General features: G+C 48.1%; 2 protein-coding genes across 6 annotated transcripts in view; one reads left to right on the top strand and one right to left on the bottom strand.

The window, feature by feature from the left end:
- The window catches only part of MCFD2 (multiple coagulation factor deficiency 2, ER cargo receptor complex subunit), a 46,243-nt gene extending 38,663 nt beyond the window's left edge, over positions 1-7,580 (bottom strand). For 2 of the 4 annotated variants that reach the window (XM_081595954.1, XM_081595961.1), the window contains exons 1-3: positions 7,424-7,580; positions 2,204-2,308; positions 365-406 (exon numbers count right to left, since the gene is read on the bottom strand). In XM_081595954.1, the coding sequence (XP_081452080.1) occupies positions 365-406; positions 2,204-2,230 (69 nt within the window). In that variant the 5' untranslated portion in view covers positions 2,231-2,308; positions 7,424-7,580. The remainder of the gene's footprint in view (positions 1-364; positions 407-2,203; positions 2,309-7,423) is intronic. The other 2 variants (XM_081595955.1, XM_081595960.1) reach the window with 1 other exon arrangement.
- A 105-nt stretch (positions 7,581-7,685) lies between these two features.
- The window catches only part of TTC7A (tetratricopeptide repeat domain 7A), a 119,647-nt gene continuing 113,403 nt past the window's right edge, over positions 7,686-13,929 (top strand). For both annotated transcript variants that reach the window (XM_081595946.1, XM_081595948.1), the window contains exon 1: positions 7,686-8,463. In XM_081595946.1, the coding sequence (XP_081452072.1) occupies positions 8,280-8,463 (184 nt within the window). In that variant the 5' untranslated portion in view covers positions 7,686-8,279. The remainder of the gene's footprint in view (positions 8,464-13,929) is intronic.

Genomic DNA, 13,929 nt, shown 5'->3' with positions numbered 1-13,929 from the left:
TGAGGATTTGGGCTACAACTACAGAAAATTGGGAATGCAGTTGTTATTCTGTTCTACGTCACATACCCTGAGATCTGGGTGGATGAAGGGACTGCTGACTCAAATTTAGTATTTTTAGGGTTCCTGTTGGGAACCCCAAATGGTAAATACAATAGTATGAAAGAAGAGGCTGGAGTGGTAGGTGGGAGGACATCTCCTCCCCAGGCCATCTTTCCCTCTAGATGACCTAATGACTCATGGGCACTGTGATGGCCAGTATAAATAGCAATGGATTTGATGTGGGCTTCAAGGGAATGTTGGAATAATCATATAGAACACATCTTGAGACAGTGCATAGAAAGAATAAAACATCCTGACAGCTTACTGTTGACACCGACTTGACTTTTCTGTTGCAGGAAACTCTTGCCTGCGATAATAAAAGTTGTAAATATCATTTTTTTGCAGAAATTTCAAGAAGAAAAACATATCAAGGAACTTTGCAATTTTTTAAATAGTTTGTATCCAATCACTCTCTAAGACTTAAATCCATGCCTCAAAACCCTCCCGTTGCCCTGCTCAATAATCCTCAACTACTACATCATAATTCTTGCCAATTCCCAATCAAGCCCCCTCACTAGAAGCGCTGCCTTCAAATAGACCCCAACGCTTCATAAATCCCGCCTCTGCCTCCTCATTCTAGATGCTGCTATGCTTCTGCAGAGTTGTGTTCTCCCTTCCTATGATGAGAACAAATTTGGCTTTGCATTATCACAGAGCTCTTTTGAGGGTATTTTCACTGAGCCACCATTCAACTATCGAAGCCCACCAATATCAAATGGAGACTCCCTTCACCACTGGAGCGAAAAACCCTTCATTCAAAAACAATGTGCTTCACTGAGGCCCTCAAGCCCCTCAGGTGTCTTGCAGACATCACTAGTGACGGATATAAGGCTTGCCCTGGGCCCAAGTTCCAATTTCTTTTCTTAAGTCTCTTTTTTATTGAGCTCCCCAAGTGCTGAGTCTATTTTGTCTCCTACCAATTAGGAACCCTTTTTAGGAATCCTTTGATTACCAGACCATATTTGAAAGTTTTTTCTCCTTGGTGGGTATCTACCTTATCACTAATCAGCGAACTATTTGTCTATATCCACCCTGGGCATTTATTGTTGTGCATCTAAAAGAATAACGTTTACGGTGAAGAAGACAAGTGTGGGTCCCAATAAGTCCATCCCTAAGCCAGACCAGGGAAAAATTTTGTCTCAGGACACTGATCAACACCTTATGAGAACTTTCTTCAGACTTGTTTTGTCTGCGAGAGTTTGGATCTACAGAGCTCTCCACCCACCTTTCACCTGCTGAGAGCTGTAAATTCATCAGAGTTGCAATTGGAAAAGGTCAAGCTGTGAGGTCGAGGGGCCCACGCTACAGGATGCACAAACAACTCTCCACTGACATTCTCAGGCTGTCATGGGGGTTCTCTTAGTGGAAACCTCAGTCCATGTCTTCCTTAGGCCCAGCTTCTGCTTCTTACTGGTATTTATGCTATTGCCCAAATTTGTGCACTTGTCAATCTAAACAGCATCATTTCACCAAGGATGCTCCAGAATTACAGTGGCCACTACAAGAACTCTGGACATGAACAAAGTTATCCACTTGATAAGTGTCTTTGAAGGAAAAGGGAACACACTGGAAATATCTAATGGTCTTTTTTTTTATTAGCATGAGGAAGAATAAAAAAAAAAAACAACTGGATTCTAAAATTGCCTCCTTAACAGATTCCTTGGCCAAAGCAAAAGAAAAATCTGAACAACTTAAAACCATCTGTCTTTTAGATCTCCCACAAATCACAACTCAAACACACTATTCCTCTTCCTCTATCCTATATTCTTCCACCTCCTATTGCCCCACATCTCTCCCTCTGACCCACTCTTCTTCCCTCCTAGCCCACCAGATACCCCAAACCTTGCATGCATGTGTGCTAAGTCACTTCAGTTGCATCCAATTCTTTGCGACCTATGGACTGTAGCCCACCAGGCTCCTCTGTCCATGGGATTCTCTAGGCGAGACTTCTGGAGTAGGTTGCCATTCCCTCCTTCAGGGGATCTTTCTGACCCAGGGATCGAACCCACATTATGTTGCCTGCATTGGCAGGTGGGTTCTTTACCACTCCAGAAGTTCTTTACCACTAGCACTACCTTGGAAGTCCAACTCTATCCTTACTTACCTCTTCAAGGTAAACCTTCTTCAGCATAGAGAAAACTGCTAATAGTGAATTTTAAGCTCTGGTTCCATTCTCAGCTGAAAGCCATTGTCAAAGACTCTCCAAGGCCTAGACAAGATAAAGAGAACAGTGAAGAGAAATTCAGATTAGTTTGAGGGACATATAATCCAGGGTGACCAGATATATACCAATTAGTTCATATGTTGCAAAAAGTTCAGTGAAAAGGTCAGAACCTCCAATGATGACTTAAAAGACCTTGACTTGAACAGGAAACTGAAGGGACTTAGAAACACCACAGATGCAGGTCAAGGTCTTTTGGAAGCTATCCTCTGTCTTTTCTATGAAAATAGTGTGTGCTCTGATTCAGTTCTTCAAGCCAAAAAAAGAGAAGTCTGATGGAGACTTTAGGGATAGGTTCTTTAAAACGTAGCGGCAGGGTTCAGTAGTAAATCTTGAAGCAGATGGGACCATGGCTCTCCCTCTCATCTTTTTGTAAATTGCCTCAAAGCAGAAATAGGGGATTTAATATGCAAGCAAAAAGTAGGGTGGGAAATAGGCCCATGGCCAGATCTCCAAAACCTTGGAAGAGCTCTATTTAAAAGAGCCCTGGAACTAACAGACTAAAGGGAAAAGAAAAAAAAATTATCAATGAAGGTGTTCAGTTTCCCATGTTACCTGCAAACCCACAAGGAAACACTTGTCTAAAAATTAAAAGACAGTCTTACAATTTTGACTGATATTATCACAATAACAGCAATCTTAAATCTGAGCACTGTTATACAGATCTTCCTCAGTTTATAAAGGGGTTACATTCCAATAAACCCATCATAAGTTGAAAATATCATTAAGTCAAAAATGCACTTTGTAAACCTATCATCATAGCTTAGCCTTGCTGCCCTTAAACATGCTCAGAATTTACATTAGACTATGGTTTGGCAAAATTATCTAACACAAAGCATATTTTGTAATAAAGTATTGAGTATCTCTTATAACTTTCTGCTGCTAGTCGCTTCAGTCGTGTCCGACTCCGTGTGACCCCATAGACGGCAGCCCACCAGGCTCCGCCGTCCCTGGGATTCTCCGGGCAAGAACACTGGAGTGGGTTGCCATTTCCTTCTCCAATCTCTTATAACTTATTGAATACTGAAAATGAAAAACAGAATGGTTGTCCAGGTATAGAACGGTTGTAAGTACATTGGTTGTGTACCCTTGTGATCACGTGGCTGCTGGGAGCTGCCACTTGTTGCCCTGCCCAGCATCACTAGTGAGGATCTTACTGCATTTTGCTAGCCTGGTAAAAAGATCAAAACTCAAAATTTGAAGTGTGGATTCCACCAAATAGGTATCACTTTCCTATTGTCTTAAAGGTGGGAGAAGTTGCATCATTATAAGCCGGGGACCTGCTGGAACAAGCCTCTCCATGGATTCAACAAACTATGTGGTCAGGAATCTATCTGATAATTCTCATCACACCTTCCTTAGGCCCCAGAACTTAACCATCACCGTGTACTTTTAACCAAGGAATGTTCTTTTCTCCTTTGTGACATTATACTCATTAACTTAATAGCAAGGGATTTCCTGTGTGAATGGAATTGCCACATTAAATGCTCTCCTGATCGCCTCTTCCTTTCAGTCCCCGAGGACCTCCCTGTTCATAATGAGGTCCTGGCTAATGTGAATATTGATTTACCAGTACTTTTGGTGGTAAATCAAGCATGGATTGCAGTTCTCTTGTGGGCAAACAATTCCACTTACATTCTACTGGAACTAAATGCATGGTGACCCTCCTAAATCTCTATGCAAATTTGCCCAACAGCCTTTAAAACAAGGCACTAAGGAAGGAATAAAACTAATAATCAAAGGCCACAAAGAGAAAGGAGTCCTCATACTTCATCCTAGTCTTTGTAACACTCCTATTTCCCCAGTCAAAAAACCCAGTGGGCAAGGGCATAGATTCTCTTATTGATAGTTCCCTGGGGCCATAAATATTAATGTCACTCTCCACTTCCCTTTAGAACCAAACTCAAATACTGTTTCATCCTCAAGGTCTAAGGAGACTGGGCATGTGTTGTACAACTGTGGAACACTGTTGTGTTTTCCGTGGTGTGCCTTTAAGTTAAAAGTTAATACCTGTCTTCTCCAAGTAAAACCAACATAGCTGGACTGGTATGCCTCAGTTTCTGAGGTGCCCTCCTACTTTTCACAAATCCTCAACCGGGACCTCTGGAGCTTTAACTTGCCCTATGATCCTATTCTTAGCCAGTATGTAGATAATCTTTCTTGTTCCAAGATGAGGCTGGCTCTGAGGCGGATGCATCTGTTTACTCTTTTAGCTCAGAGAAGGCATGTGGGTTCCAGAGAGAAGTTAACAATTTGTTAAAGAACAGTGCACGACCTAAGATAGGATTTATCCCATGAGGTAAATCTCTTACTCCAGACAACCAGCTGTGCAAAAGCTTCCCAGCCAACTAAGAGATAATTATGAGGATTCTTGAGATGAATACTCATAATGGCATCACCGACTCAATGGACATGAGTTTGAGCGAGCTCCGGAAGTTGGTGATGGACAGGGAAGCCTGGCGTGCTGCAGTCCATGGGGCTGCAGAGTTGGACAAGACTGAGTGACTGAACTGAACTGAGTCTCACTGGCCACTGTGGGCTGTGTGTTCCCAAGTTTTCTTACGCTCCCACACCATTATTTGACTTACCCAAGTTGCTGGTAACCAAGTCTTTTCTCTGAGAACAAACATAAACTTATTTTTTTAGTTCGAATGAACTGTTCAAAACCCTCTTACTTTGGGCCTAGTGTGTGTTAGTCTCTCAGCTGTGTCCAACTCTTTGTGGGTAGCCATTCCCTTCTCAAGGTGAATCTTCCCAGCCCAGGGATTGAACCTGGGTCTCTAGCACTGCAGGCAGATTCTTTACTGTCTGTGCTATCAGGGAAGCCCAACTGTAAGTCAATAAGAGATCTCACGGAGACCTCAACTTCACGAGAATAAACACCAGTAGCTTAGCTTCTCTGATGATCCAGTGGCAAGAACTTCCTACTTTGTTCAGAGGCAGCAGCTAAAGGAACAGTCTCCTACCGGCTTGGCTTTAAGAGTCTCCTTTAAACCAGATGGTCCCTTGTGCTGTACCATCTTTGTTGCTCCCTGAAAATACACACTTCTCATTAAGTCGATTTACCTCCTGCGAACTTCCTTCCCTTCTCTGAGATGCTGCAAAGACTGTCTAGGCAGTACCCTCCCTCTCTGGTAAGCAATGAACTCGGCTTCCTTCACCTGATCAGCAAGTTATTCTGGCAGCATTTCTGAGCTGGCAATGACAGCATTCTTTATCAGACTGTGTCTTAAACTCTCATCTGGGAGATCCCAGATTATTAAAAATAAATTAAAAACAACCTCTACACTTGTATTTGCCACTGATTTTGTCAAATATTACTGATTGGATCATGGTTGTTCTTTGTTCTTGTTCCTACAGCCTCTTACTCCCCTGAAAGACAGTGGTGACTAGTGGGCTGGGGTCTTGACTTTTCTGAAAAATAGCTCTAAGGGGGTCCAGCATATGTTTGTGTTCGTTAAGTTTTCACCATCCTGCTATGTTTCTCCTGCCAGTGCCCCAGGCCCACTCGATGCTCCTGTCAAAGAACATGTTAGTTGCTCAGTCGTATCTGACTCTTTGTGACCCCATGGACTGCAGCCTGCCAGGTGCCTCTGTCCATGGGATTCTCCAGGCAAGAATAGTGGAGTGGGTTGCCATGCCCTCCTCCAGGGGAATCTTCCTGACCCAGGGACCGAACCCAGGGACCGAACTCCTGCATCAAAGACAGATTCTTTACCATCTGAGCCACCAGGAAAGCCCAAATAACAGTCTGAACACACAATCAACAGGCAGCAGTACTGCCTCAGATAGTTTCCTGGAGTCCAGCAATCTGGGGGCAGGCTTAGCAAAGGATTGGACAGAAAAGAGGAGAGGTTTTCCTTATTTTGTTAGGATTCCTCTTATCAGCTCTGCTTTTCTTTGGCTGCTCTAGGGCTGACTCTGAGGAATGCCAGACTGGGGCAAATCACAGGGTGTCCTCAGGCCGCCTTCATCCAAAGAACACACACAGCTCTCTCCAAGTGACAACCGGTTCTGGTGACCAGCAGGGGCAGCCAACGGGTAACCAAAAGGAGTCAGTGTAAATTGAGTAAACTGCCAAAGCCACTCCCGTTTTCCTTCATCTCCTTGTCTCTAGGCGCTCAGGTCAGACCCTAGAGCAGCCGCCAAGGTGAGGAATTCTGCCTCCCAAGCAAGGAATGGAGCTGCATTTCGAACCTAGAGAAGAGGACCTCTAGGGCTTCCCTGGTGGCTCAGATGGTGAAGAAACTGCCTGCAGTGCAGGAGACCTGGGTTCAATCCCTGGGTCGGGAAGATCCCCTGGAGATGGGAAGGGCTACCTACTCCAGTATTCTTGCCTGGAGAATTCCATGGACAGAGAAGTCTGGTGGGCTACAGTCCATGGGGTCTCAAAGAGTCGGACACGGCGGACCCACTAACACTGAAGAGGATATCGGCGGGGGCACAGGGAGGCTGCCTTCAACAGACGCCCCCTTGTGGCTGCAGAGACAAAGGGCCCAGGAGCCTGAGGTCCACTTCACAAAAACTTCCCACGGGTTACAGTTGTCCAGAAGCACGAAGTAGTGAGTCTCCTGACACTGAAAGTGGTGAGGCTCACTCCCAGGGTTACGTATCAGGCAGGGGCTGGGGAAGAAGGTGTGCACCTTCTAGCTCTTAGGGGTCTATACTCAAAAGCTTGCTCTGACTCTCCGTTCTTCTGGAATCTTTGGTCTGTGCCACGCACTGTCACTTAAATAATTCTGTTTTGTCGCTTTGGTCTTGCGTGATGGCCTCCATCCCCACCCTGGGCTGTACCCGGAAGCGGGGCCACCATAAACGGGTCTCAAAGGGTTGTAGGTCTGCCTCCCACGCCTGCCTTGTAATCCTTCGAACTTCTTAGTACCCACAGCACAGGGCTAAGTCCTGCTAACAGTTCGGTACAGCTTTGATCAAAGTAGTCTTTATACACTAGAATTAAGAAATAAGTAAATACGATGTTGGAGAAACGGCTTAAAACGTCTAAGAAATACAGGGCAACAGGATTCTGCAGAGGAAAAGGCCTGCCAGCTGGGGTGGGGAGAGACAGGTTGGAAAGAGGAACTCCACTCTGAAGAAAGAACGTACAAATCTTTCGCAGGGGAGGCATCCCAAGAGTCGCAGGCCTCAGAACGAGCCGGTTCTCTCGAGCGCGCCGGTGGTGGCGCGCAGGACTCGCGTGGCCCAGCAGGGCGGGAACCGGGCGGCTGCCGGTGGCTCCCCGGGTAGGCTCCTTCTCCGAGTTGGGAGCTACCGGCCGGCCGGCCTCTCCCCGGATTTGTGACGTGCCGGGGCAGCGGTGGTGACGGGGCCACCACACAAAGCAGGGTCGTCGGGGCGGGGGTCTCCCAGGCCAAGAGCCCCAGTGGGATGGGGAGGGGGTGGGGAGCGAGGCGCCCCCTGGCGCCGGGGCTCCGCGCGGTATTAAAGTGAGCGCCGAGTCGGCAGTGGCGGCAGCGGCTGCGGCGGCGCGGGGGTGGCGCCGGTGCGGCCGCGAGCGCCCAGCGCGCGCTTGGCTGCTGTGGCCGCGTTGGCTACCCGCGCGCCTGGCTCGCCGAGGCCGCGCCACGCCCCCGCGGGGGTGGAGCCGCGGCCGGGGGCGGGTCCGCTCCTGGCGGCGCCCGGGCCCGGGGCGGGGGTTGTGGCAGCAGCTGCAGCAGCGGCGGCGGCAACGGCGCCAGGAGCTGCTGCTGCAGAGGCGGAGGCTGCTCCTGGACGCGTCCGGTTCGCGCAGCCGGAGCCCCAGCCCGGAGGTGTCGGGCGGTGCTCTGGGTGCTGCGGCTGCTGCCCGCCCCCCGCTACCAGGGCCCCCGCTGCCACCCGGGCCCCGGCCGCAGCTCGAGGCCCCGTCGACCCCGCCCGCGTGTGTGCCCCAGCCGGGACGCCGCCCCCGGCCGGGTCTCCACTTCTCAGCCGCACCTCCCATGACTGCGCCCGCTCGAAGATGGCTGCGAAGGGCGCGTACGGCTCCCACCTGAAGATGGAGAGCGAGCTGGAGCGCTGCCGCGCCGAGGGCCACTGGGACCGCATGCCCGAGCTGGTTCGGCAGATGCAGGCGCTAGTCATGCTGGGCGGCGGAGGCGGCCGGCGAGGCAGCCCGAGCGCCGGGTTCACCTCTCTGGACACCGGTGAGTGAGTAAGGGAAGGGGCCGGTTCACAAGCGCCGAGCGCCCGAAAGGCGCCGCCTCCTCCAGGAAGCGGGACCCGACTGCCTGGGGCGGGAGGTGGCTGCTTTCGGTATTACTTGTCCTGCGTTGCTGATGTTAGGAACAGCCAGGGTACTTAGGAAGATTCTTTTGCCCCAGGAGAAAACTCACGTGCCGGGTGTTTTGGGGAAGAGAAATAAACGGCTTTTGCTCTCTGCCCTTTTCGATCTTGTGGGCTACTCCGACTACTGTGAAATGGTGGTACCAACACATACCAGCTCAGGGCGTGAGCTGGACCCCTGCGCCACCCTTCCAACCCCCATTCCGGTTCCTAAACTCCGTCAGGTGAAGACTGTCTGTCTCTTTTTGCCCTCCCCTTCTTCCCTCGTCAAATTGACAGCGAAGCTCTGTGCACAGCGGGGCTTGACGAGCGCCAAGGTGGAGTGGTGAAGTGGGAAAGAGGGCTGGTTAAGCCTTAGTTTCCTCTTCTGTGTTCTGCTTCAGGACGCCTCTAGCCCTGGCAGTCGGTGACTTTAGCAGTAGGGCTGGTTTGGCTGGGCTGGGCTCTTGTGCTGGGGCGGGAAAGCAGCCTGATGTGGCGGTGGGGAGCACCCCGCCCCAGTCTCCAACCTCAAATCCTGTTCCTCGTACCTTCAGCTCAGCCCAGCGAGCCCTGCCGGAGCCCTCTCTGGGCTCAGCCAACTTTAGAGCCTTTGTGGAAGGAGGCAGGGGGTAAATCGATACAGATATAAAGTTTTAAGGACTGCCCAGCCCGTGGAAGGCTCTGTAAGGAGACAGAATGATAATAATAATATCAGTAATAAGTAACTTGCTCACTCCCTGTGTGCCAGTGTCTAAGCCCTGTAATCAACTCGTTAATTTCTCCAACAACCCCATGAAGCAGGTACTCTTGTTTGCCTCTTTCAGACAAGGAAACTGAGGCACAGATTACTTAAGTAACTTATCATCCAGCCAATAAGTGGTGGAACCAGGTTTTGAACCCAGATTTCTATTTTTTTTAATATAATTTATTTATTGGCTGTGCTGGGTTTTCATTGCTGCGTGTGGGTTTTCTCTAGTTGTGGAGAGCTGGGGCTACTCTCTAGTTGTGATACACTGGCTTATTGCAGTGGCTTCTCTGGTTGTGGAGAAGGCTCTAGGCACGAGGGCTTCAGTAGTTGGAGCTCTTGGGCTCTAGAGCACTGGCTCAGTAGTTGTGGTGCATCGGTTTTGTTGCTCCACGGCATGTGGAATCTTCCCGGACCAGGCATGGAACTGATGTCCCCTGCATTGGCGGGCGGATTCTTATCCACTGTGCTGCCAGGGAAGTTCCTGAACCCAGATTTCTGAGTACATCCTTTTAACTACTTGCACCATTACCTCTTAAGGATGTATTACGCAAAAACCAAGCTTGAAGACCTGATGAAAATGGGTGGGAAGCAGAGGGTTGATCAGAGGGCAATTGTGTGTTACATTGTGGAGCTCAGAGAAAGGGGAGGTTTCAGGAAGCAGCAGAACTGGTAGCCTCTAACTGGTTTTGGGAAAGGCCGAGTGTTGTTTCCTGGTGAGGAGGAAGGCTAGATGGACACCGAGGGAGCCAGATGGCAGGGATGGACAGTTGGTCTGAGACTTTCAGGTAGGTCTGAATGTGGCAGTGAGTTACACTGGCCAGAGCTAAAGATGCATGTGGGAGAAACTGGTGGGCATCTGTCTTCCAGGGAAGGATTGATAAATTTCAGGTTCCCTCTGTCCCCTGTGTGGGGTGATGTGGTAGGGTGGGGCTGGTGAGGGTGGACGGGAAACTGACCCATGCAAGGGACTGGGGCCTGGACAGTGCGTGGGAATCTGAGTGAGGTTGGCAGCACCACAGAAAAGCGTGCTGGGCCCACGAAACGAACCCGGGCCTCCTGGGGTCTCCACAGGGCTGTGCTTCCTAAGCTGTTCTTCAGACATCTCAAGGAGGTTGACTAATTAAGTCATTGGTATTGCAGGACAAAAGAGTTTGGGGATTCCCAAAAGCTAAGACATTAGGCTTAATAGATTCAATATGGTTAAACTGATTTTTTAAAACTGTAAGACTTCTCAGAGCCTTTCATGTGCTCATCTGCTGGTGATATTCAAGCCCAGGTTAGAGTATAAACACACATTTCTCAAACTTGCTTTGACCATAGGCTATGAAGCATTATTGGGAAGCACTGGCATGGCATAGTTATAAATGGTATGTGTAGTTATAAAGTGCTTCTTCAATGTGAACAAACTTTTTTTGTAAACAGCCCAGTGGGGAAGGCAGGAATGATTGTCCCCACTTTAGACACGAAGGCCCAGAAAGGTCACATAATGAGTAGTATGTGGCAGAGAATGTGTACCCAAACATGAGTCTCAGCCACCAAGTCTACTAGGGACAGAGGAAGGAGTGTGAAGCCTGGCTGGGCTTCAAGGTGAGTACTGGCCAGCCCAGAGACGGAGGCTGGGGGCAGTGGGGTCTTGACTGCCAATTTTGAGGTTTGGTTCTATGAGTGATTTTCTCCCACTGTTAAATCTAGATGCACTTATTCCAAAATGCACACACGCATATGCACACACAGACACACACAAGGAAGGAAAACAGGTGACTTCCAAAGCCCATGTGTAGGGCATTTTTGGATTGTCTGTTATTTTGGTTGTTTCTCCACTGAGTTCCCTGATCACTGGAAGGATTGGCAGCCTATTTTTTTTTTGAGGGGATGTTGGCACTGACCACCAGCCCCTGCAACCCAAGAGGGAGATTCTTAAAAGTCCCACCTGGTCGATTAGATTGTTACAGTCAAGGACCAGAAGCGTCAACATAATGACATAATTTGGGAGAAGGGAGGAAGCTGAACCCCGGCTGAACCCTGCTTTACAGACTGAGGCCCCGCTGTATCTGTGGGGTTTCCTCCAGAAACAAAGAATAGCTCGGAGAGCCTGGGTTTCACTCCAGGCAGCAGAAGGGGAAGACCCAGCTGGAGGGGGGCCCTCTTTCTTGTCAGAGATGAAGGAGTGAAGAAGGATCAGGAGATGCTCCCCCAGAAGGGGCCCTTATACCCCCCTTTCCTGTCTGGGGAGATTGCTCCCTACCACCTGCCCAGGGGAAAGGGGTTGTTACTGTTTGTACGTTTTCTTTCAAACATATCCAGTTTAGATTTGGTCAGGATGCAGCAGGGGAACCCCAGAGTGTGGCTAGCTGTAATGGGGTTTGTTCATGTAGAAACAAAGGACCCCATCCAAGTGGTTAAAAAAAAGGAAAAAAAAACTTTATTATGAAAAAATTTTAAAACATCAAAAAAGTAGAAAAATGGATCTCATGTATCCATCAACCAGTGTCAGTAATCACAAACTCATGAATAGTCTTGTTTGAGCTATACCCTGGCCCATTTCTCCCCCACATTGCTATTTCAGTATTTATTTATTAACCAAGAACTCTTTTGAAAAATAAAACTACCATATTATTATTGCAGCCCCCCTTCATCTAATGCTTAACTTTACAGTTCATTTGCTAGAATCAGGATCCAAATAAGGCCACACATTGCATTTGTTAATGGATTGAATCTCTCTTTTATCTAAGACATTTTATTATGAAAATTTCAAACATACAAATTTGAAAGAATTTTGCAGTAGACACCTATATTGCCACCACCTAAATTCTGATATTCTTTTACTGTACTGTCTTTAATCACTCCTGCCACACTCTCCATTCAGCTTGAGTCTCTTAATCTGTAGTTATCCCCCTTTTAAATTAGTGATTAAAAAAACCTGGCGACTGTTCTGAGCTTTTTTTTCAGTTGAAGCTAGAGGGAGTGTGTTTGAGGCAGGTGGCCTGTCACGAGTTTTGCCCTCTTCCTCCTCTTGCTGTGGTTGGAAGATCCCACCCTTTGCAGTTCTGTGAAGTGAGCAGTTGCGAGACCACTGTGTCCCCTTTTGACCAGGAGGGAAGGGGCTGATCTGAGCACCTGGCCCGCTGGCTGGACCCAGCTTTCCTGACTGAACTGACAAGTGGAAGAGAAGTGAGCTCTTCCCTGAAAGTATGGGTTCTGGGGAGGAGGCTGGTATCCTTGAAGTGGGTCCCTATGACCTGTCACCCATTGAGAGGCCTGGAGAGGGGCAAGAATGGAAAGGAAGCTGGCCCCAGAGGCCTCCAAAACAAGGTGGGAAGACTGGGGGCCACTAAGTAGGGGCTTCCTTTGCACCTCTGCTAAGGCAGAGGGCTGGGCTGGGCTGCCAGAATCAAGAGCCAGGCTGTCAGAGTCTGTGGCACTGTCTGTGAGAAAGGCCTTTCTAATGCCCTGGGAAGGGAGAAGCTGGAACACTTGACCCGACCCGAGATAGGGAGTAGATATCAGACACTAAAATGATAAAGAGCAATTTGTTTTACCTTTGGAGAAGGATAGGAAAGCCTCGATATACCTATATCCTTATTTAACAACTGAAAACCTAGAATAGCCTTCAGTTCCATAGACTGACCACTTGAGGACAGTGGGATGGAAAATGTGGAGCAGGGAGGAGAGTTGGACAAGGAAGAAAAGAAAGTAAATTCCCAACATCCAGTTGAGTGTCTGCTAAGTGGAAAAACAGAGACTGAGTGGGGATTGAAGAGGGAGGGCAAAGGGTTCTGGAGAAGGACCCGGAGTGTTAATTTATAAAATAATCTGTAACTCACAAGTGTGTAACAGTGAGAACTGTTCTTATTCCTGACCTTGGAATTAGCTTTTAACCTACTGTTTACAGCTCCTTAAGCTGTTCTTCATTTCCAGACTATCAGAGGCTCTGCTCTGCATGGAATGTGGGGAAGACAGACTGTGCTTTGGCTATGTTACGTTATGTTGGGTTGTGACCGTAACAGTATTGCATCTCTATTGTCATCTATAAAATGAGTATAATTTCTACCTTTCAGAGCTGTGCAGATTAAATGATACTAAATGATAAAGTACCTGATACTCAGTACGTGCATGCGTGCTTAGTCGTGTCCGACTGTTTGCGACCCCATGGACTGTAACCCATCAGGCTCCTCTGTCCATGGGATTTTCCAGTCAAGAATACTGGAGTGGGTTGCCATGCCCTCCCACTAGGTCAGGGGATCTTCCTGACCTAGGGATCAAACCCGCATCTCCTGCGTCTCCTTCATTGGCATTCTTTACCGCTGAGCCACCAGGTATTCAATGAGCCCTCAGCAAACATCAACCCTCCTTTGGCAGTAAAAGGCACTCTTGTGTTTTAGAGTAGTGCTTCTCAAGCTATCTGTGGTGAAGGCTCAGTTTTATGTTCTGGATTTTGGGTTTTATTTGTCTTTTTAGATTCTCAATCTGTTGTGCTCTGATGCTTTCTTAAAATACGTAAACTGATACCCACTCACCCCCAATTATTTAGTATTTGATTCAGCAATTATTCAGTATTTGATTCAGCAATTATTCTGTTACATGATTATCAGCGTTT

Source organism: Giraffa tippelskirchi, chromosome 4 (genome assembly GCF_054371585.1).
Source record: "Giraffa tippelskirchi isolate mGirTip1 chromosome 4, T2T-mGirTip1v1.2.pri, whole genome shotgun sequence".
NCBI lineage: Eukaryota > Metazoa > Chordata > Mammalia > Artiodactyla > Giraffidae > Giraffa > Giraffa tippelskirchi.
This window is presented reverse-complemented; position numbering and strand designations above follow the sequence as displayed.